The sequence below is a fragment of the Plasmodium yoelii genome (assembly GCF_900002385.2).
Source record: "Plasmodium yoelii strain 17X genome assembly, chromosome: 2".
Lineage (NCBI taxonomy): Eukaryota > Apicomplexa > Aconoidasida > Haemosporida > Plasmodiidae > Plasmodium > Plasmodium yoelii.
The window spans coordinates 433,046-455,162 of NC_036174.2; the positions used below are offsets into that span (position 1 = coordinate 433,046).

General features: G+C 22.4%; 5 protein-coding genes across 5 annotated transcripts; 1 reads left to right on the forward strand and 4 right to left on the reverse strand.

The window, feature by feature from the left end:
• Positions 1–540: 540 nt before the first annotated feature.
• Positions 541–2,415, reverse strand: PY17X_0209800 (apicomplexan amino acid transporter ApiAT9, putative; the record flags this gene model as incomplete). Its single annotated transcript, XM_022957960.1, has 1 exon — positions 541–2,415. One exon carries the CDS (start codon positions 2,413–2,415, stop codon positions 541–543), a length of 1,875 nt encoding a protein of 624 aa, XP_022811365.1.
• A 769-nt stretch (positions 2,416–3,184) lies between these two features.
• PY17X_0209900 (conserved Plasmodium protein, unknown function) lies at positions 3,185–7,177 on the reverse strand (the record flags this gene model as incomplete). Its single annotated transcript, XM_022957961.2, has 1 exon — positions 3,185–7,177. The coding sequence occupies one exon, from the start codon at positions 7,175–7,177 to the stop codon at positions 3,185–3,187; it is 3,993 nt and encodes a 1,330-aa protein (XP_022811366.2).
• A 592-nt stretch (positions 7,178–7,769) lies between these two features.
• PY17X_0210000 (conserved protein, unknown function) lies at positions 7,770–8,621 on the forward strand (the record flags this gene model as incomplete). Its single annotated transcript, XM_723877.1, has 1 exon — positions 7,770–8,621. One exon carries the CDS (start codon positions 7,770–7,772, stop codon positions 8,619–8,621), a length of 852 nt encoding a protein of 283 aa, XP_728970.1.
• Positions 8,622–8,955: 334 nt separating this feature from the next.
• Positions 8,956–10,530, reverse strand: PY17X_0210100 ((E)-4-hydroxy-3-methylbut-2-enyl diphosphate reductase; the record flags this gene model as incomplete). The annotated part of the gene is made up of 1 exon (XM_723876.2): positions 8,956–10,530. The coding sequence occupies one exon, from the start codon at positions 10,528–10,530 to the stop codon at positions 8,956–8,958; it is 1,575 nt and encodes a 524-aa protein (XP_728969.2).
• A 1,272-nt stretch (positions 10,531–11,802) lies between these two features.
• On the reverse strand, positions 11,803–21,162 carry PY17X_0210200 (ubiquitin carboxyl-terminal hydrolase 1, putative; the record flags this gene model as incomplete). Its single annotated transcript, XM_022957962.2, has 3 exons — positions 11,803–12,142; positions 12,280–14,980; positions 15,183–21,162. The coding sequence occupies 3 exons, from the start codon at positions 21,160–21,162 to the stop codon at positions 11,803–11,805; spliced, it is 9,021 nt and encodes a 3,006-aa protein (XP_022811367.2).
• Positions 21,163–22,117: the final 955 nt, after the last annotated feature.

Here is a 22,117-nt window from a genome sequence, read left to right on the forward strand (position 1 = left end):
CTCTGCTCATATTACTGAAATTGTTATTTTTTTGTTATTAATTTATATATATAATATTTTTTTTTTTTTTTTTTTTTGTGGTCTCATTTTAATAATAATACAATTTTTATTTGAATACACCTTGAATGTATTTATTAAAATTGTTCTGAATATATAATATATTTATATGTTTTCATTTTTTTTTTTTTTTTTTTTTTTTTTTTTTGCATTTATACTCCTTAAAATATTGTGGAATATATTCATCTTCTCCTTAATTGATGTTAAGAATCGGTATATTTTTCTATACAAACATTTTTCTCCAATTATTTTGGGAATATGTATATATTCATTTCGTCTTTAGCATATTTTTTCCAATTTAAATAATCAAATAAAAAAAAAAAAATGACAATATATGGTCCATTTTGTAATAATATATTAATAATTTGCAACAATTTGGTATAACCCTTAACTATTTAGAAATATATATAATAAAGAAAAAGTTAACAAAATTTTATAATTCAGCACATGTATAATTAAGTTATATATTAATTTTGAATCTGACTATCCTTCGAGAGTTTGTATGTTATCATTTATATGCCTTCGATATGTAAGGAATAAAAGTGGAAATGTTGATATTAGCATAGCTATAACAACATATGCAAAGGGTTCAGGGTTATTTTTATTTAAATCAACAATAAAATAATTATAAATAGGTATATTAAGCAAAGATAATAATCCACTAATCATACTTGTAGTTCCTGCAATTTTTCCAAAATGACATTTAGGAAACATAATTTGTATATAACAATATAATTGAGTAGTATAACATCCGGTAACTATTAAATAACAAAATGAACTAAAATATGCAAATAATTTTATTTTGATTATTGCAAATATATACATAAATAAACTACTTGCTAATAAAAAATATATTATTAATATTATATGAAACTTATTTATTAGAATACCAAAAGATGCGCAAGATAATATAGATAAAGGACCAAATAATTTTAATATAAATTGTATATCTTTATAATCCTTAAAAAATAATTTTGCACATTCATTATAATTAACTAATGATAAATTATATATAGTAAAATAATAACATATACTAACATATTTTAGAGAAAAAAATACACCTATTATTTCAGTTAATAAATTTTTTAAATTGAATTTAAATTTTTTCCATTTTTTATTATTGTCTATATCAATTATTATATTCTTAATTTCTAGTATATTTGAATTATTATCTTTTTTTTCATCAATATAATCATTTTGGTAATCTTCTTCTGATTTTTCCAATTTTCCTACAATTTTATCACTCATTTTCAATGATATATTATTATAACCAATTTTATTATCTTCATTTTTTACCCCCCTTAAAGATATTACATCATCTGATGATATTGTTGAGCTTCTTTTTTTAATAACCAATTCATTAAGAGGCGTCAAAGGTGTTCCAATAAATTTGTCACTATTTTTTGAACTACATCTACTTATTTGATTCTCTAAATTGTTATCTTTATCAATATTATTGATATTTTCACTTTTATCACTTTTCACGGTTTTATATATTTTGTTCATATTTCCATCTTCATTTGGATTCTTAGATATGTCATTATTTTTATTTTCTGAAACTAAATACCCTTCTAACTCTTTAAGTGTATTACTACTCTTTTCAATTTCAAGTGGAAGCTGAGGAGAATTTATATGCTTGAGTGGTAGGAAAATAGCTATAATAAAAAAAAAAGGTATTAATATAACAAAGCAATATAAAAAACAAATATACTGGAAATATTCTGGATCTTTTCCTTTAGATAATAGATCAAAAAATATGGGTATACTAAAACTTAATGAAGCACAACAACCTAATATTACTGTATAGGTGGTATGATTTTTTGGAAATAAATAAATTAAATTAAGAATTGGTATATATGAAGAATCACAAGAAAGACCTAAAAATATGGCACCAATTATTATTATATTATTATTTGCTTCTTTTTGAAAACCTATTAATAACCATGAAATTATATTAAATGTATGACCAATTAGTGCTGTAATTTTTGGGCCAAAATAATCAAAAAATATACCAGATATAGCAGACATAATAAAATTCGAACTTATAATAATAGGATATAATGCTTGAACTTTTTTGTCTTGTTCTTCACAACTATATGGTTTATTGTTTCCATCTTTCAAATTTGATCTTGTACTTATTCCATTGCATTGATCTATATATACATTTCCGTGATAAAAAAAATCAGATAATGAAATCCAATTAAAAAATATTCCAACACATGTAGTTATATATAAACAAAATAATATTAGCAAGCAATATTTTTTTTTTAAAGAAAAATTTACTATATCTACTTCCTTTATAAATCTATTTTTTAATGGTTTTTCAGTTTTTATTTCTTCTTTTGTATATTTCTCCATTTCTAAAAAAAATTATTTTTCGTTGTAACTCTACATATAATATAGGTGAGTGTGCATTATTGTATATATGTTTCATTCACATATCATATAGATTTCCCTACTTTATATTTCAAAGAATTATTATGGGTTTTGGGGCTATTACTCACGATTTGTTTTCAACTTTATTTAGACAAATTTATCTACAATATAGTCAAATAAATGGAAAGTCTTTTAATAATTTTTTTTTAAAAAACAATAATACACAATAGTTGGAATATATTTTTTGTGCAATTTATACGATTTTTTTTTCGAGCTTTTTTATTTATTTTTTTTAAATAAAAAGACAAAAGATAAGCCTTTTTTGAATTATAAACAAATAATATATTTTCCATAATTGTTTTTTAAATATATTTATTTAAAAAAAGAAGAAAAACGCACACATAATAATGTATGAATTACACGGTCGTATAAAGAATGCATACGCACGTGTATGAACAAAATCGAAAGCTATTAGTATGCATATATAGCTAGTTATATTAACGTGAAATAAATAAAATAAAATAAAAATAAAAATAAAACAATTTTTCCTGAACATGCAATAAATATTTATTGCTGGTAGTAATACAGGACATATTTTAACTCAAAAAAAAAAATGCATTAAAAAAAATATTCGCTTCACACATTTTGTGTGCATTTAGAAATATACATTCATTAAATATGATTATATTCTTTTATTTTAATTTTTTTTATTCAATTTTCCTTCATTTGAAGTATCTATTCACTGTGTGTTTTATTGAATATACTTTTCCAACTTTTTAATTGATCTAGACTGTAAAAGGGAAAACCACGGTATTTCTACAAATTTATAATTATACAAAATATTTAGTACATTATTTCGAAATATTGTTTTTCCATTTTTTAATAATGGCATATCATTATATATAATTTCATATTTGCTAGGGTCGTTTGAAATGTTGTAATGATATATACCATCGATCTCTATTAATAAATATGGATTACCATTTTTGAAAACTAAAAAATCTACAATTAAACCATGTTTCAATGAATATTCTGATTTGTGCATAATTTTTTTTTTATTAAAATAGCTAGAAATTTTATATTGAAAACTGGATATATTAGTTTGTTTGCTTCCCAATGCAAATTTTCGCCTTATAGATTCTTTTATTATATTAAATGGTATAAAAAATGTAATAGGTATATTAGTAGTTATTTTATTTAAAACAAAAATATGTTTATTTTTTTTATAATACAAATTTAGACTAAGCGATATTTGGTATATCATATTATATTCTTCGTCTTTTAAAAATTTTTTATATTTAAATATTTTTTTTAATAATATGCACATTTTTAAAAACGTAATTAAATGGCTTTCAAGAAACCAATTACATAATGATAATGACCAAACGCATTTTAGTATCGTTTTCTCCAAATCTTCTTTATTGCATTCATTTGAAAGATTATTAGGTGTATTTCTGAATTGCCAGTCTTCTATAAGGCATGATTCGAGGTTGTTATAAGTTTGTGTCCCAGGATTGGCTTGGTCTGGCCCCGCACCTTTACCATCACTACTATCTCCGCTGCTTACATTATTACTACATACGCTGCTTACATTATTACTACATACACTGCTTACATTATTACTACATACACTGCTTACATTATTTCCAATCTTCGGAGTGGTATCGAGATTATGTTGAGTAGTAGTTTGTACCATATCAATGGCCCCCCAATTGTTAATATTTTCTAGATTTACAGTTTTCATTTGCTCAATCGATTTTATTTCTTTAAATAATTTATGTATAGTGAAATCAAATAGTGATTTGTTTATAATGTTAAAATGGTAAGATATATATAGGATAGTGCTCAAGTTGTGAATATCAACATTGGTGGAAGAAATTAACACATTCAATAAATAGAGCATTAGATTTTGATGAAATATATTATTTCTATAATGAGACAAAAATATTTGAAGAATTGTTTCTAAATGTATATATTGTTGGTCTTTTAATTTAAATATAGACCAAAATTTTTTATAAAAATAGTCATAATCCTTTTTTGATATATTGTTTATACTGTTAGAAAGAGCAAATAAAAAATTAGATAAACCTTGCATTGAATCGATTTCTTCTTTTCTTGAAAATATTATATCTGTAAATTTATATAAATAATTGAAGCATTTTTTTTTTAAAATAGATAATTCTACAGAAGATTCAATTACTTTATTAGATGCATTGGTTATGTTAGTAATATTGGGTTCATTGTATTCACTATATTGCGATTCTACATTTTCTTCCTTCATAAAATCATCAAATTTATCATTATATAAATTATTTTTTTTTGAAGAATCGGAACTAAAAGTATAGAACAAAAAGTTGTCATTTCCATAATATTTTATTCCTCTTTTTTCATGTGCTTTAACAATATAACAATAAATAGAATAATAAATCATAATTATTTGCTTAATTTCGATACATTTATTATTTTCAATAATAAAATTAAGTAAATTATCAAAAATAGATAAATCATTATAACCTAAAATAAGTAAACTTCTAACAACCAAAATGACATTTGACATATTTTTTGTATTAAAAAAAAATAAATTATTTTTTTCATTTTTAATAATTTCATATATAAAAAAGTTAATAAATTTATCATAATAATAATTAACATTTGCTAAACTTATTAAAATATCAACAACATTTCTCATATCATGATTTATATTAAATGTGCATATATTTGGTGAATAAAATATTTTTTTTTTTCTGTCATTTGAATCATTTAAATTGGGAACATATATTTTTTTGTTTCCTTTTTCTTTTTTAAAATTTGAGATAAATAGATTATCGTTTCTTTCATTTTCTTCGAATGTGCTCATTTTATATTTCTCTCCATTTTTATGGTTACAATCCTCTGTATGATAAAAATTATCGTTTTTTTTTTTACTAGCATTATTATTGGCATTATTATTGGCATTATTATTGGCATTATTATTGGAATTATTATTGGCATTATTATTGGCATTATTATTGGCATTATTATTGGCATTATTATTGGCATTATTATTGGCATTATTATTGGCATTATTATTGGCATTATTATTGGCATTATTATTGACATTATTATTTTTTTCGTTCAAATGGGAATATGTAATATGGCTACCCTTTTTATCGCTTAAGTTGTTTATACAATTTTGTTTGGTCTTATTGTGTGTATCTATTTGTTCAGCCATATATGAACCTATATTTGTATCGATATTTTTAGTATAATTTATTTTAAAAAAAAAACATTCTATTAAAATGTAATATAAATTTTTGTTAATAATTTTCATTCTTGAAAAATCTCGAATTAAGGAAGATATGTCTCTTTTTGTTCCATCATAAAGCCATGTATTCCATTTTGAATAATTATTTGAATTAGTATCAGATAAATGCTCATATTTTTTATTTATCATTTTATGGTTTATAGAATTGTTATCATTTAATAAAATGTCATTACCTAACAATATTAAGTTATAGTTACACACTTGGTTATTTACAAAATATATTTGATCATACATAATTGTACTAATTATAGAGGGTATAACATTATTATTAAAAATTTGAACATTATAATTTACTAATATATTTATATATCTACATAATTCAAAAATAGAAAATTTTGAAATATAATTTTTTTCTTTAAATTTATTTAATAGTATATGATTAAATGAATTTTTTATTTCTACACACATATTTTTTTGGGATAATTCAAAAAAATTTATAATTATTTTAATATCTAAAGGTATTTCATTTAATTTGTTTATTATAAATTTTTGTACATTTATAAAATTGTTTTTGAACATATTACATTCAAAAATGTAAAGTAGATCATTGGGTGTAGAATCTTGTGTCATATTTGGATGATTATATTTCTTTTGATTTTTAATAGACAAATTTATATTTTTTTTGATATATTTATTAGTGGAGTGTTGAATATAATTTTCTATCGATATATTATTTTTTTTCTCATTTTGTAACAATTTAAATGGGATAGAATCATTAACATATATTTGATTTTGTCCTGATTTATTCCCATAATTTAAACTTACGTTATTAAGAATATAATTATAAAACTGATTAGAATTAAGCAACTTCAAATTTTGTATATCTTTAATATTAGTGTAATCAAATTTTATGGATAAAATTGAAAAAAGGAATTGTCTTATATCTATATCATTATTTTTTTTAGATAATATATTGTCATGCTTTATAATTGTATTAACTATATGAATAAATAAATATTTAAAATTAAAAATGATATTTTTTTCTATATTTTTTGTTTTTTCAAAATAATTTATAATTTTAGAAAAAGACCAAATAAAACCAATAACATATTTTTCCTTTAGACCAAATAAAATATTTAGATTTTTTTGTAATATAAAAATTATATCAATAAAATTTTGACAAACTAATTTATTATTTTTGATATTTTCATTTTTATCGTCTACATTTTTTACACCATTAATTAAATTTATAACTTTATTTTTTAAAATTAATTTATCATCTTTACTGTTTTTATTACTAACTTTTGATCTTCCTTTTCCTGATACATCATAAATTATATCGTCATGCAATAAATTTAAGTTATTATTTTCTCTCCTATTATACCCATTGTAGTATTTACATAAGCATGATATTTTGCCTACTATCGTTTCTGTTATCTTTACATGAGAATTATACAATTTTGTACTCTTTAAATAACTGCTTACGCTTATTTTTTTCATAATATATCACATTGTTTTTTACTTTTTCTATAAAAGGCAGTACATCATGGCAATTGCATTTCCAAGCGGATCTACAATATTATACATCAATATATTGCACATGTATGTATATATATATATTATTATATTATATATATTATACATCAATATATATTATATGTATTGTGCATGTACGAATTTATTTCATTTTTATATATTCGTTGGTGGGGAATATATATGGGCAGTCAAAAGAAAAAATGCTCGATCTCTATCCTTTTCATGAATAATGTTATACATTATAATATTGTATATATAACCATAAATTCTTTAAAAAAAATATTTCAAATTATTTTCGATTTTGTGCATTTTTATTTAGTCACTACCACAAAATATGTTTATATATACCCGACGTGGCTAGCTATTTTGTTAACTGCATATATTTCTCTCATTTTTTTAACTGCGTATGTTCGCTCATTTTGTTAAATGAATTGGCCCATCCAACTTAACATTTTTTTTATCATATTTATTTGTACACATGTAGATATTCGCTGATTTAAAAAATTGACTTATATTTCTGCTTTTTCCACATTAACATATGTGAAAAAAAAAAATTATGATACTAGCCACGGGAAATAAAAAAAGACTAATTTATTTATTAATATATATTTTATTTTTAAAGGAATCTATGAATGTTTATATAAAGAAAGCTCGATATTGTTTGAGAGAAAATAATAACTTATTTTACATAAAAAATAATTTATTTAATTTTTTAAAAAAAGGAAATCGAAGTATAATAACACATAATAATAAAAATAAAAATAGCAATAATAAAAATAGCAATATTGAGAATACCAGAATAATGGATTTTTGCCAAGTGGATTTGGATGAATTTTGTTATAAACAATTTGACAAAACAAATAAATCATGTTCTCATATTCCTTATGATAAAAATGAATTTATTAATAAAGTAAATGAACTAATAAAAGAAAAAAAAATAAAAGTAGTAGGTGGCTATGCAAGCTTTTGTAAGCATATATTTATAGAAAATTTTACAGATGCAACGATTGAAGCAATTGAAATAAATAATAAAAATCGTGGGCTGATAAAAACAGATTATATATCAAGAAGAGATACAGAATTACCTGTTCTTATTAGATGGATATCAAAAAAAGATATTAAAGAAAATGTGAAAGCAAAATATCTAGATTTAATTTTATATTCACGAGAACAAATAGAAAAAGAAAATAAAGAAACAAATCATATCCCAAAAGAAAAATCAACTTGTTTATATTCAATAATTTCTATTAAACCCCAAAATGAGGATTATGAATTACCCATGACTCCAATTACTATGCTTAGAAACACTTTAATAACAGAAGGGGGTAGTGGAATTAGTTTAGATAGAGAGAAGTATCTTGAATCTGTTAAATATTGGAGAAATCATGTCTCTATATTTGATAATTAAATTGGGTATTCCTACTTTGGTATTTTTTATATAAGAATAAAATGAAGTAACAGTTTTACTAAATAGATATAAACTTATTTTTCGTAAGTGAAAATGTGGGTAGTAAATGGGATAGTAAATGTGGGTAGTAAATTTGGTTATTTTTTTTTATTTTTTTATTTTTTATTTTTTATTTTTTTAATTGTTACATTTCATGAATAAAAAACAAGAGAAATCGTTTGTGGAAATACACATTATTAACACATAAAGAATATAATTTAAAAAAGGGAAAGATATTTAATATAAGTATGTGAATAAAATGGTGAGTTATATAATTCACAATTAAGAGTTTGATTTATGTTTGTTCTTCTTTTTTTTGTTTAATCATATTTATAAGTTCTTTGGGAAGTTTCCATTTAGGAACAATTTCTTCAACACCATTAAAAATGTTTAATTTATAATTATAAGGTGGATTTGTTAATACTTTAACAAATTGTTGAGTTAATTCATCTGGCGTTGAGGCAGCAGATGTCAAAGCGATTTTTTTGACATTTTTAAGAATTGAAAAATCTAAATCATTAATTGTATTTATTAAAATTGCATCTGTATTTCTTATTTGTGATGAATATACTAATTTTTTAGCATTCGAAGAAGATTGGCTACCTACTACTATTGTAATATCACATTCTGTACATATTTTATTAAGAGCTCTTTGTCTATTAGTTGTAGCATAACATATAGAACCACTTGGTATTGTTTCAATATTAGGATATTTTTCTTTTAATTTATTAAGAATCAATGCACAATCATCTACACTTAGTGTTGTTTGTGTTACACAAAATAATTTTTGATTTTCTGTAAAATTCAAATTATTAACTTGTTCGACATTTTCAACAATATATGTACAATCAGGTGCTTCATTATATGTACCTATAACTTCGACATGATTTTTATATCCTATTAATATAATTTTATATCCTTCTTTTGCTTTCATCTTAACATATACATGTACTTTATTAACTAATGGGCAAGTTGCATCTATTTCTATTAATTTTTTTTTTTTAGCTAGCTCCTTAATTTGGGGGCTTATTCCATGTGCAGAATAAATTAATATACTGCCATCTGGTACTTCATTTAAATCTTCAATAAAAATGGCTCCTTTATTTTCTAAATCTTTACAAACAATATCATTATGGACAATTTTATGTTTTACATATATATTTGTTTTAAATGTTTTCAAGCATTCTTCAACCGTTTCAATTGCTCTGCTTACTCCCTTACAGAACCCTCTCGGATTTACCAAATATAATATTTTGTCGCCACTTGTGCTGTCACCACTTGTGTCGCTATCATTTGTGTCGCCATTTGCTTTGGCACCATTTGTGTCGCCATTTGCTTTGGCACCATTTGTGTCGCCATTTGCTTTGGCACCATTTGTGTCGCTATAATTTGTGTTGTCATTTGCTTTGGCACCATTTTGTTTGCTAACTTGGGAACTGCACATGTTACAGCCCCCACCGCAATTCGTGTCGTTCAATTTTTGATTTATATTTCCATTTACACTCAAAAAATAAATGTCTTTATTATTTTTAATTTTAAATAAGTTAACTTTTAATTTATAATTTATTGTATAATTATTTGGTCGTTTAAAAATGTTAAATTTATTATTTTTTTGATAATTATAATTTTCAGTCTTATGAATAAATCCATACTTTTTAATATTTTTCCATTTTATTATAGTAGGTATCGAGAAATTTGAACGCACATTTAACATACCATACATTGGATTATGAAATGAATCATATTCTATCTTTTTTCCTTTTACAAGTGTAAAAAAAAACAAATAAATAAAATAAATCACTAAACAATTTAAAAATAGTGAACGTATTATATTAATTTGTTTTAAAAATATCAATATAGAGTCATACATCATTCATATTGTGTGTTTGAAAATTGACCAATTTTATATAATTACTATCCCACCTATTTTATGTATATATAAAACTTATATATTTCTTCGTTTTCATTTTGTTTCAAAAAGTGGCATAATCAAATCGGTGTTTATCCAAATGTCATGCAGTAGTATACAGAAGTATGCAGAAGTATGTAGAAGTATGTAGAAGTATGCAGAAGTAGAAGTAGAAGCAGTGGCAGTGGCAGTGGGTGTTTCGGGTTGGGGTAAAAAAACTTATACTCTTTTTCCTACAAAAATAATGATAAATTTGAGGGCGGGTAAGTTCAGCATTTTATGTTTTAAAAACAAAAGGAGGTAGAAATGTGAATAGCTTTGGATCTGGCAATTTGATTCTGACTACAATATAATGATTGTGGATAAAAAAAATTTAAATTTTGATATCTAACTAATATATAAGATAAATATATACATTTGAAAGAGATACAAACTTGATAAAATTTTGATAATAAAAAAAATAATAAAATAATAAAATAATAAAATAATAAAAAAATAACATATTAATGGAAATCTGGGAATACATAAAAATATGATAAATTGAAATGAAGCAAATATTACTCTTTGAAAGTGTGATGCAAAAAAAAATATTTAAAAATATTAAATAATAAAATTGTGATGATATATATACTATTTTAAAACAATTTAACAGTTTAAAAATATATAAGAAGATGGAAATATGAGAATGTAGATATTATAAATTAACAAAATAAAGAAATAACTTAATTTATATGATTATCAAAATGGATAAAATGTAGTTAAATTTTATAGAATTGGAAAATAAGAACAAAATATATATTTATGTGAAATTCATTTAAAGTTAATCTATTTATACACATATATTATATAGCCAATTTATCATGCTAATCATAATTTTTTTTTGTAAATTATTAAAAAAATTTAAGTTAAATATAAATAAAAATGAATTAAAATAAGTTATCAAATGTAAATAATATAAAATAATATAAATAACAAAGAAATGAAAACTACTAAAAATATTACTTTTTATAGAAAGGGTGTTGTATGTATTCATTTAATTAATTAGGCGACAAAAAAAAAAAAAAAAAAAACACACACACTATATATTATACATATATAAACGGGAAAACTAAACAAAAAATAGAACTTAAAAAGGGTTTGGGTTTAGGAATATACTGGATATAAAATTAGTTAAAACTTTAGCAAAGCTAACTGCTACCTCGGCAAAGCTAGCTGCAACCTTGGCAAAGTTAATTAAAAATATAAACTTGGGGAAACGGGAGCTTGTTTACAACGATAAAATAAAACATAAGGAGTATGGTCATTTGATAAATCTTTAGAAATTCGATTTATTGATTTAGAACTAACTTTAGTAATAACCGAATCATCCATTTGATACCATTCATTTTTAAAATTATCACATTTTTCTGATTTCTTTCCAATAAAATAATAATGACCGGATGATGCTGACACACCACTGTGAATTATTCCTCCATATAATCTATAATCGAAGTTATTTACAACTATTTTTTTGTTAATCTTAACATGGGTCTTTATTTTTTTTTTCTCATTTGAGCTAAATGACCAGTTGTATCTGAGGGGTGGAAATGCGGAAAAAAATGTGGAAAATGTGGGAAAAAAATGAAAAAAAATGGAAAAAAAAGTGAAAAAAAATGTGGAAAAATTTGAACATATCCATATTTTGAAAAAAATAAAATAATTTTTAAATACCTGTTAAGAATTAATATGAGATGACAAGGGGGGGATATAATTTCATTCCATTTAAGAGCATTCCGTCTTTTATTGCATTTTGAGCACTTATATTTATTATTTCCATAAATTTTTTCCTTTTGAATATATGTATCAAAAAATTTTTGAATAGATTCTTTTTTGGTTGATTTTGCAGGAACATGAAACGATAAATCATGAATAATTTCTTCTTTTTTTGAAATAAAAAAACATTTTTGACATTGAACTTTTTGTATAACAACTCCTGAAAATATCAATCTTAGAAACTTTTTTTCCGACCCACCTAATTGCTCAAATGTATATCTAAATAATTCAGTGACATCTTGTTGATTTTTATTGTTAAGCTCTTGAGGAAGTATATTTAAAATATTATCAGGAGATATATATTTTTTATTTGTTTTAGACATTAATTTAAATAATATTTTTAATTCATATAAAAATCGTTTTGAAAGCAAATTTTTGTGACTATCATTTATATTTGAACTAAAAAATAATTTATTTTTGATAGACATTTTATTAGATACATTTTGGTGATTTGAATACATTATTTTTTCGTTATCATCAATGTTAAAAATATATAAGTTAACAACAAATGAAACAGTACTATATAATGCCTGTAATAAACTATTCAAATAACATGTATTTCCTAAATTCATTAGACCAACAGGGGGATGCCTTAGTTTTCCTTTTTGCATTTTTTTTAATTCTATCATGTTAATTGGTAACATTAAATATTTGGGTCGTTTTTGTACTAATAGATCAGAATTAATTTGTTTTTTTTTTTCTGTATTATTATTAATTATATTTATTTCTTCGTAATTATTATTTGTTGTAGAATTTACAATGTATATTCCTTTTTTTTGTGATATTTCGAGTTCTTTTTTTTTATTTTGTTCTCTTAAAAATTGTTCACACTCTTTTGATTTTATGTTATTATGATTTCTGATATAGTTACCAATATGCTCACTTGCTTGGCCACGTTTGCGACTATTAATTGCTTCGCCATCATTCTCATCATTATCATCGTCATTATTATCGCCACCATTGTCACTGTTAAAACCTTTAACACTTTCAATATTAGTTAACCTTTTTGATGATGAAAAGCTTTCCTTTTTTCTTCTATTCATTTCTAAATCTAGATAATTATTTTGTGTTTTTGTATCGATCATGTTATTTGAATTTTCAACATCTTCATATGAGATGGTAGGAAATTTGCTAATTCCATTATTTTTATGGATATTTAATTTATTGTTTTGCTTATATTTATTTTCTTCAAAATTGTTAAGTAAATATTTTCGAGCAGGATTTCCCGTTTTTGAAATTTTATTTCCTGAATTTTCATTATCTGAAATATAATAAAATGGGATATCTTCATTTTGGCCAATTAACTTTGAAGTGTTTTTATTTTCTCCCTCTTCATTTTCCTGTTCCTTGGAATTTTTACTTTGGCCTTGACTTTGACTTTGACTTTGACTTTGATATTGATCTTTTATTTTTTTTTTTTTTTTTTTTTTATTGTCATTCCCACTTTTCAAACAAGTTAAATAATCTGGCAAATTGTTAAAATGCAAGTTTGTAATATATTCCTTAACGTTGCGGGTTTTATTTTTATTTTTATCAAAATAATTGCCATCATTTTCATCATTCTCATTCTCATCATTTTCATTCTCATCTTCATCATTTTCATCCTCATTTCTAAACATATCATCATAAGTGATGCCCTGATCACAATTTTCATTTAATTTAAATAGCGAGTTTGATTGCAAATAGTTAATATTATTATTTACATTTTTGTGGACATTTTTGTGGACATTTTTATTTTGGCAACCCAATTCGAAATAACCATTAGAATAGCCATGAGTTACATTACTATGTGTATCCCCAATTTTTTCTGAATTTTCTGAATTTTTTGAATTTTCTGAGTTTTCTGAATTTTTTGAATTTTCTGAATTTTTTTTTTTTATTTTTTTATTTTTTTTATTTTTTACATTAAAGGGATCAGATATTAACATATCCGAACTAAATGAGATATTATTTTGTTTAAGATTGTTGTTATTATTATTGTTACTTTCAATTGATGGTGTATGAGAAAAATTTGTTTTATAATAATGTGGATTAGACTGAATATTGAGATTAGTAAAACGATTATTTAATTTATTATTTTTTAAAGGAAAAGATAAATGATCAATTTCAGGTAATGATGTATTACTACGAATATATGGATGTAATTTTGAATTATTTTCAATATTATTTATATTTTTATTAATTTGTAAATTTTCCAAATTATTTATAATCGCATTTATTAATTTTATTATTTCTGGATCGATTTCATGTTCAATAAATTTCCATAAAAAATAATATTTTTTAAAAAATGGAATAAAATATATTAAAACTATATGAGAATATTTAAATTTTCTTAAACCTAATATCTTATGATTTATAAAATAATAAAATTGTTCTAAACAAGTTTTTGAATTTAATAAATTTGATATTCTACAAATAACAATTTTTATACATATACCTAAAAATACCAACATTATTATTTCATTTATATCTACACAAGATATTATATTTTTTTCTTTTTTTATTTTTTGGATTATGAATTTAAGCATATTTTTTATTCCGTTTGCGTTTTCTGTATTTTCCTTGGCTTGCCCGGGCTGCTCAGCATCTTCTCGGGTTTCTGCGTCAGAATGGGGAAAAAATGGGGAAAAATGGGGAAAAATGGGGAAAAAATGACAAAATGGCGAAATGACAAAATGACGAAATGACAAAATGACAAAATGACGAAATGACAAAATGACAAAATGACGAAAAAGTGCAAACGAAGAGAGTGCAAAATTACAATGTGGGAACAATTTGGCGAAATGAAGCAATAAATATACCTGATTCGATTGTCTCGGAGTGGTTAGTTCCTAGAGAATCCGGATTATTATCACGAGATTGAGAAGAGGTGAAATTTTTTGTATTAATATCAATATTGGAAACATCGTTAAAATCGAAATATTTTATAATATTTTCAACATCAAAGAGATCGAAATTGTCTGATTCGTCATTGTAATTTTGAGGCTCAGGATAAGATGATGACAGTTTTGATGACATTTTTGATGACAGTTTTGATGACAGTTTTGATGACAGTTTTGAGGACATTTTTGATGACATTTTTGATGACAGTTTTGAAGAAATTTTTGAGGAGGGTTTATTATGAGGTTGATTTATCAAATTTGTAGTAGAGATAGAATTAAAATTAATAGTTTTTTTTAGATAAGCATTTTGAAAGATTTGAGCATTAGCTGGAAATATATATTCATAGAAATTTTTTAAAAAGATAAGCATAAAATCATAATAATAATTATTGTTATTTTTTTTGAAAAAAGTAAAATTATGTATTTTTTTTGTATCCCAAAATAATATACACATTATATTCCAAATAGATATAAATTTATTAATATTAATTTTATTTTTTTCAATAAATTTTTTAGAATGTAATTTTAATTCATTTTCGTCTATTAAATATAATGTATATATAATATCATTTGAACAGTTTTCTTTATATTTTATTAAAAATTGTAAAAAATAACTAAAACAAACTTTTGTTATATTTTTATTATATTTTTTTTCTTCTTTTAGTAAATTAAATAAATTTTTTTTTTTATTAAAATTATCATTTTTATTATTTATCCAATTATATATTAATTTAAAAAAATATTTTTTGGGTCTAGAACAACGGATATTTAACCATATAGAAATAACTAAGCTTCTTATTTTACTTTCTGATAATAGTTTTATATTTTGAACTTTTTCATTAGATAAACAAATTTTTAATAACATTTTACATTCGTTGTATCCTACATATTCATTTATTTCAATTTTATTCCAAGTTTTGTCTATTTTTTTTTCCAACTCTTTATTCGGTTCATAATTTTTATCATTACAATTTTTACCATTTTTACCATTTTTATAATATATATAGTTATCCATTGAATCTCCACTAGAACTATATGATTCAAAAAATTTATCATATATGGTATTTTTTATTTTTTGTTTTTTTTCATTTTCTTCTATATCATCTTTTTCGCTAACCAAACTGTTGGCCTCTTCCCCTCTTTCAATTCTCCCCTTTTCAATTCTGTCCTTTTCAATTCTGCCTTTTTCAGTGTTTGCCACATTTTCTTTGCCAACTGAGCTATTTTCACAAATATAACTATTATGTTCATCATCTGAATTTGAATAATTTGAAAACTTAAATTTATAAAAGAGATATGTTTTTAGAAACCATTCAGCATAGCGAAAATCGATTTTAGGGTTGAATAAATATACAAGATCTTTAGAAGAAAAATTTCTTTCAAATAAATCATTATCTAATATAAATAAATAGAATAAAGAAATGATACAAGATACATATAATTGTGGATACATATAAAGTGTATTCAAAATTTCATCCATGATTTTTTTTTTTTCTTCACTAGGAGAATAAAATAATATTTTTCGTATTTTACTAATTTTATTATCATTTGTTAATTCTAAAGATAATAATATATTTTTAACAATTTTAAAATTGTCTACAGAATATAAAAAGCTTTCACTATTTTCGTTATTTTCGTTATTTTCGTAATTTTCGTAATTTTCGTAATTTTCGTAATTTTCGCAATTTTCGTAATTTTCATCCCCATTATTAAACTGGTGATCTAATTTATCGACAGAAAAGTTATTTAGCAACATTTCATTTGAATATGTTCTAGTTAAATTTGAAATATATTTTTTTTGAAATTTTAATGATTTATCATCATATTCAATATTTTGGATTCGATCGTTTAACAACTCTTTATTTATTTTTTTGGATTTGCATTCAGCACGTTTTTTATTTTTACTATTTTTACTATTTTTTTCGCTTTTTTCGTTTTTTTCGTTTTTTTCATTTTTTTCATTTTTTCCATTTTTTCCATTTTCGTGAGATTCACATCTATCTTTGTAATATGTTCGGTCTTTATCACTTTTATTTCCTTTATATGTTTGAAATTTTTCATATTTATCAATGCCAAAGTGTTCTATATAATCATTATAGGCATCACTTATTTGTGGTGTATCATTAGGATATATATATTTTTTTAAATTTTCTTTTTCTCTTGAAGTGTAATACATATCTGAATAATCATTACTTTCTCTTTTATAAGAATTAGACATTTTTTCACATTTCATATCATGTGTCTTATTATTTATAAGCTTTTGAAAAATGTCAAATGAACTTGATTTTTTTTTTTCATTTTTTTCGTAAAATTTATCTAATTCATTTTCTCTTTTTAATGAATCATTTGTTTCAACATTTTTTTTTTCTAATAATCTTTTTAAATGAAAAAAATTACTCGAAAAAAATCCAAGACCTTTTGTAGCATAACCACTATTATTATTTACAGTTGAATTATTATCATTATTTTTTTGAAAAAAATTATTATTTTCTTTTTCTTCATTTTTATGATTTTTTTTTTTTAAAACATTATTAATTGGTTCATCATAATTTTTATTTAAAATAATTCCATCTAAATATTTTTTTTCATTTTTATTATATATTTTTTTAAACCCCTTTTCTCTTTTTTCATCTTCACTACTATAATTGTTATTATCATCATCATCATCATATTCTTCTATTGGGTAATTGTTGTATACTTGATCATGATTTTCTAAATAATTTTTTTTATATTTATGTTTATTATCTATGTAATTTGTATAACTAATTTTATCTCGATATTTCATTCTATCTTTTTCTCTAAATTTATCTTTATCTTTTCCATTATGTCTTCCTCTTTTTTCATCTATATATTTGTCTCGATTTCGTAAAATGTTATTTTGAGAATAATTTGTTCTTATAACATCTATTTGGTCATTTAAATTATCTTCTTTTGAAATATGAACATATTGTTTGCTCATTTTTTTTTCAATTTTATTAATGGAATATATATCTTTAGTATTATTTTCATTGTTAAAATTATATAAATTTTCTTTATTCTTTTTATTATCCCAAAAAGAGGTAAAAAAATTATTTATATTATTTTCAAATTTTAAATTTTCTTTTAATATATCATTTGATTTTCGACTATGTTCTTTTTTTTTTTTTTTTTTTTTTTTATAATTTAATTCTTCTCTTTCAATTTCTCCTTTTCGTATATTTACTATGTTTCCATTATTTTTTTTTTTATCGAAAAAATTAAAAAAGCTAAGTTGTATAGCTTTATCATTTTCATCTTCTTCTTGTTCACTTTGAATATCTTCTACTGAAGAAATTGAGTTATTAAAACTTTCATTCATTATTTTTGATTTTCTTTTTTTTGAACAGTTCTTTTCTTTTCTTTTCTTTTTTTCATTTATAGTTGCCCAATATAATTCATTATCTTCTTCGCCCTCTTCTTCCTCTTCCTCTTCTTCCTCCTCTTCGTCTTTTTCTTCCATTTCCTCAACAAATTTTGATCCCCATTCTTTTATTTCACTATCATTTGTATCATCTTCTTTTTTGTTTTTTTTAGTACTATGTTTAATGTTTTTTTTTTTTTTAATAAAGCTTGAATTTTGGCTTAATGCTTTTTTTTTCGTCATCTCTTTATGATTTCTAACTTGTTTTATTTCTTTTATTGTTGAATTTAATTTAGATACTTGGTTATTTCTATTAAGATCTGTATCTTTGGTTATATTTTTGATTTTTTTTATTATTGTAGGATCTATATTTTTATATTTATTTGTTTCTTTATTATCTCGTATATTTTGCTTACTCTTATTAACATATTCATTAAAGCTTTTTTCTATTTCATGATTTGAATCATAATCATCTTTTTTATCTTCTTCGGTAAAATAAGACAGACTAATATTATCACCATCATTATCATCATTATCATCATTTAAATTGAAGCTATTTTTATTACTATTTTTTTTTTTTTTTTCCACTTTTTTTTTTTTTTTTATATCCCCTTTTCGATTTTGTTCATTCATATTTTTATTTAATTTATTGTAATTTTCATTATCATTCAAATTAATATCTCTTTGATTCGTTTCATCAGCTTGGCTATTATCATCATAGATATCTCGATGCTCACTTGGTTTTTTTATTTTGGAATTTACTTCTACATTTTTACCCCCTTTTGCTTTGTTATCGCCACTATCGCCACTATCGCTACTATCACTACTATCGCTACTATCGCTACTATCACTATTATCATTATTATCATGTTTAGAGAAATCGGATGAATTGTTTAAAAATAAATCTGTTTTGGAATTATCTTTGACACTTTCGTCTAAAATGTTTAAAAACAAATCTGTTTTGGAATTATCTTTGACACTTTCGTCTAAAATGTTTATATTAAAATTGTGGTCTTCCATTTTGTTTTCTACTTTTTTTTCGTCTTTTTTTTCGTCTTTTTTTTCTGCCTTTTTTTCTGGCCTTTTTTCTGCCTTTTTTTCTGCCTTTTTTATTTTTATATTATCTGCTTCGCTTTTGCTTTTGTTAATTTCTATACTTGGTCGATCATTTTTCGAGGCATCATTTTGTTTTGTTAAATCGCTGGAAGTTTTAGTTTTATCTATTTTTGAGATAATATTATAATCATCAAAATTGTCGTTAATTATACTAGCTACACTAATATTACTACTTGAATTTTGTTCGTGTCCTTTTTTTAATTTGTTTGTATTTTTTTTTTGTATATAAATATTTTCTTTTTTTTCAGAAATAGTATCAGAATCTTTTTCCTTTTCTAATATTATATTTTCTTCATTTTCTGGTACACTAACATCACTTGTTTCTTTATTTTTATTTTCTTCTTTCAATTCTTCATCCTCTCCAAAATTATTATCGCTATTTTTTTTTTCTATTTCATCATCTTTTTCACTCAAACATCTTTTATTTTCATCTTCTTTAAGATTATTATTAGTTGGGTAATTTACCTGATCGGAGAAATCTGAATCGTTATTTTTTTCGTCCGTTTCGTCTGCATCTTCTTCTGTTTGTTTGCCTGCATCTTCGTCTGTTTGTTTGCCTGCATCTTCGTCTGTTTGTTTGCCTGCTTGTTCGACCGTTTTTACATCGCCCCCAGTTTTGTCTTCATCAGAAATGGTCGGAATTGAAATGAAATTTTCTTTTATGATATTTTTGTTGTATGCAAATAAAGATTGCAAGTTTTTATATTCCCTTATAAAATCTTCATATACATTATCTTTAACAGACCTTTTTTTTCCATGATTTCCAGATTCATAAATTTCTTCACTTTTATTCGAATCATGATTAATATTTTCCTCTATAGCTAATATATCCTTATTATTTTCATTTTTTTCAAAATTATTTTCGGTATGTTTCACATCATCATTATTATTATCTTGACCCTTACAATCATTGTCTTTGGAATCGGAAAGATGGTTAATATCTTTGTTTTTTTTATTCATTTTTATTGCTTCGGGACTATTTAAATTGTTTTTTTCTATTTTATTAACTTCAGTTTTGTGAAAATTATTTGAATTATCATCCACATTTTGTGGTAAGAATTCAAGTGTATTATCTTCAAAAGAGTTAATTAATTTTTTTCCTCTTTTTTCATTATATTTTTTTTTTTTTATGGTAATATCTTTTTGATAATCGCTATCAACATTTTCAACGTTTTCAACATTTTCAACATTTTCAACATTTTCAGCATTTTCAGCATTTTCAGCATTTTCAACATTTTCAGCATTTTCAATTATATTGTTAGGTTCTAAATTATCAGACAGATATTGTTCGATATTATATAATTCACCATGTTGTATACTCCCTTTTTCTTTTTCACAATTATTTATATTATTATCTGATTCGGTTATTCCCCGTTCTTTGGGTTTCTTTTTTTTTTTTTCCATTTTTTATATGACTAATATATTAATTAATTTTTCTCTTTTATTATTCTAGTTTTCCTCCTTTAATAATTTTCGGATATCTTTGTGAAGATAATATTGTGTGATTTCATTTTATCTCCACATTATGAAATATTCAAATATGCCTTTTTCATATAAGATATTATATGTATGTATATGTATGTATATATATGTATGTATATGTATGTATATATATGTATGTATATGTATGTATGTATGTATATGTATATTTTTTTTTGTCACCTAAAATCGGAATGTATAGAAAAAATATTTAATAATTATGTATCAGTACAAATTTTAGATTTAGAAAATGCCATCATTTTCATTTCCTGATGGCATATATAACTAATAAATATAAAGGTATGCAATTTATATTTTTTTCTTTATTTTTTTCTTTATTTTTTTCTTTATTTTTTTAAAGAAATTTCATAAATTATGGTTATATTATTCCCTCTTATAATTTATAGAAATCGTTGATATATTGTCAAAAGAAATCTAAATTATTTTTTTTAAATTATTGTTTTTTATTTTTAATTTTACCTTGTAATAAAAATGCAATATAAAAGTATTACATATATAATATATTATATTATATACATTTTTTTTTTATTAATTTTATTTTTTACTAAATATTTTTCTCGTATACCTTTCTCGGTAGTATAAGTACTGTTTTTTTTTTTTTCTTTATCATAATTATTGTTCCAACTATTTATAATTACATTTTTTTTTATTCTTATTATTGTATAATTATTATTAAGTTGTTTTAAATTTTATTAATTTTATTTAATTTTATTTTTTTATTACTTATTCTGTATAAGCAAAATTATGGTACTATATTTGATAATCTCCGTTGTTTGTTTTTTTTTTTTTTTTTTTTTTCTTTTTTTTTACCCTAAACCCTGAAAAAATATGTTAGCTTTTATCAAAAAATATAAGTTTT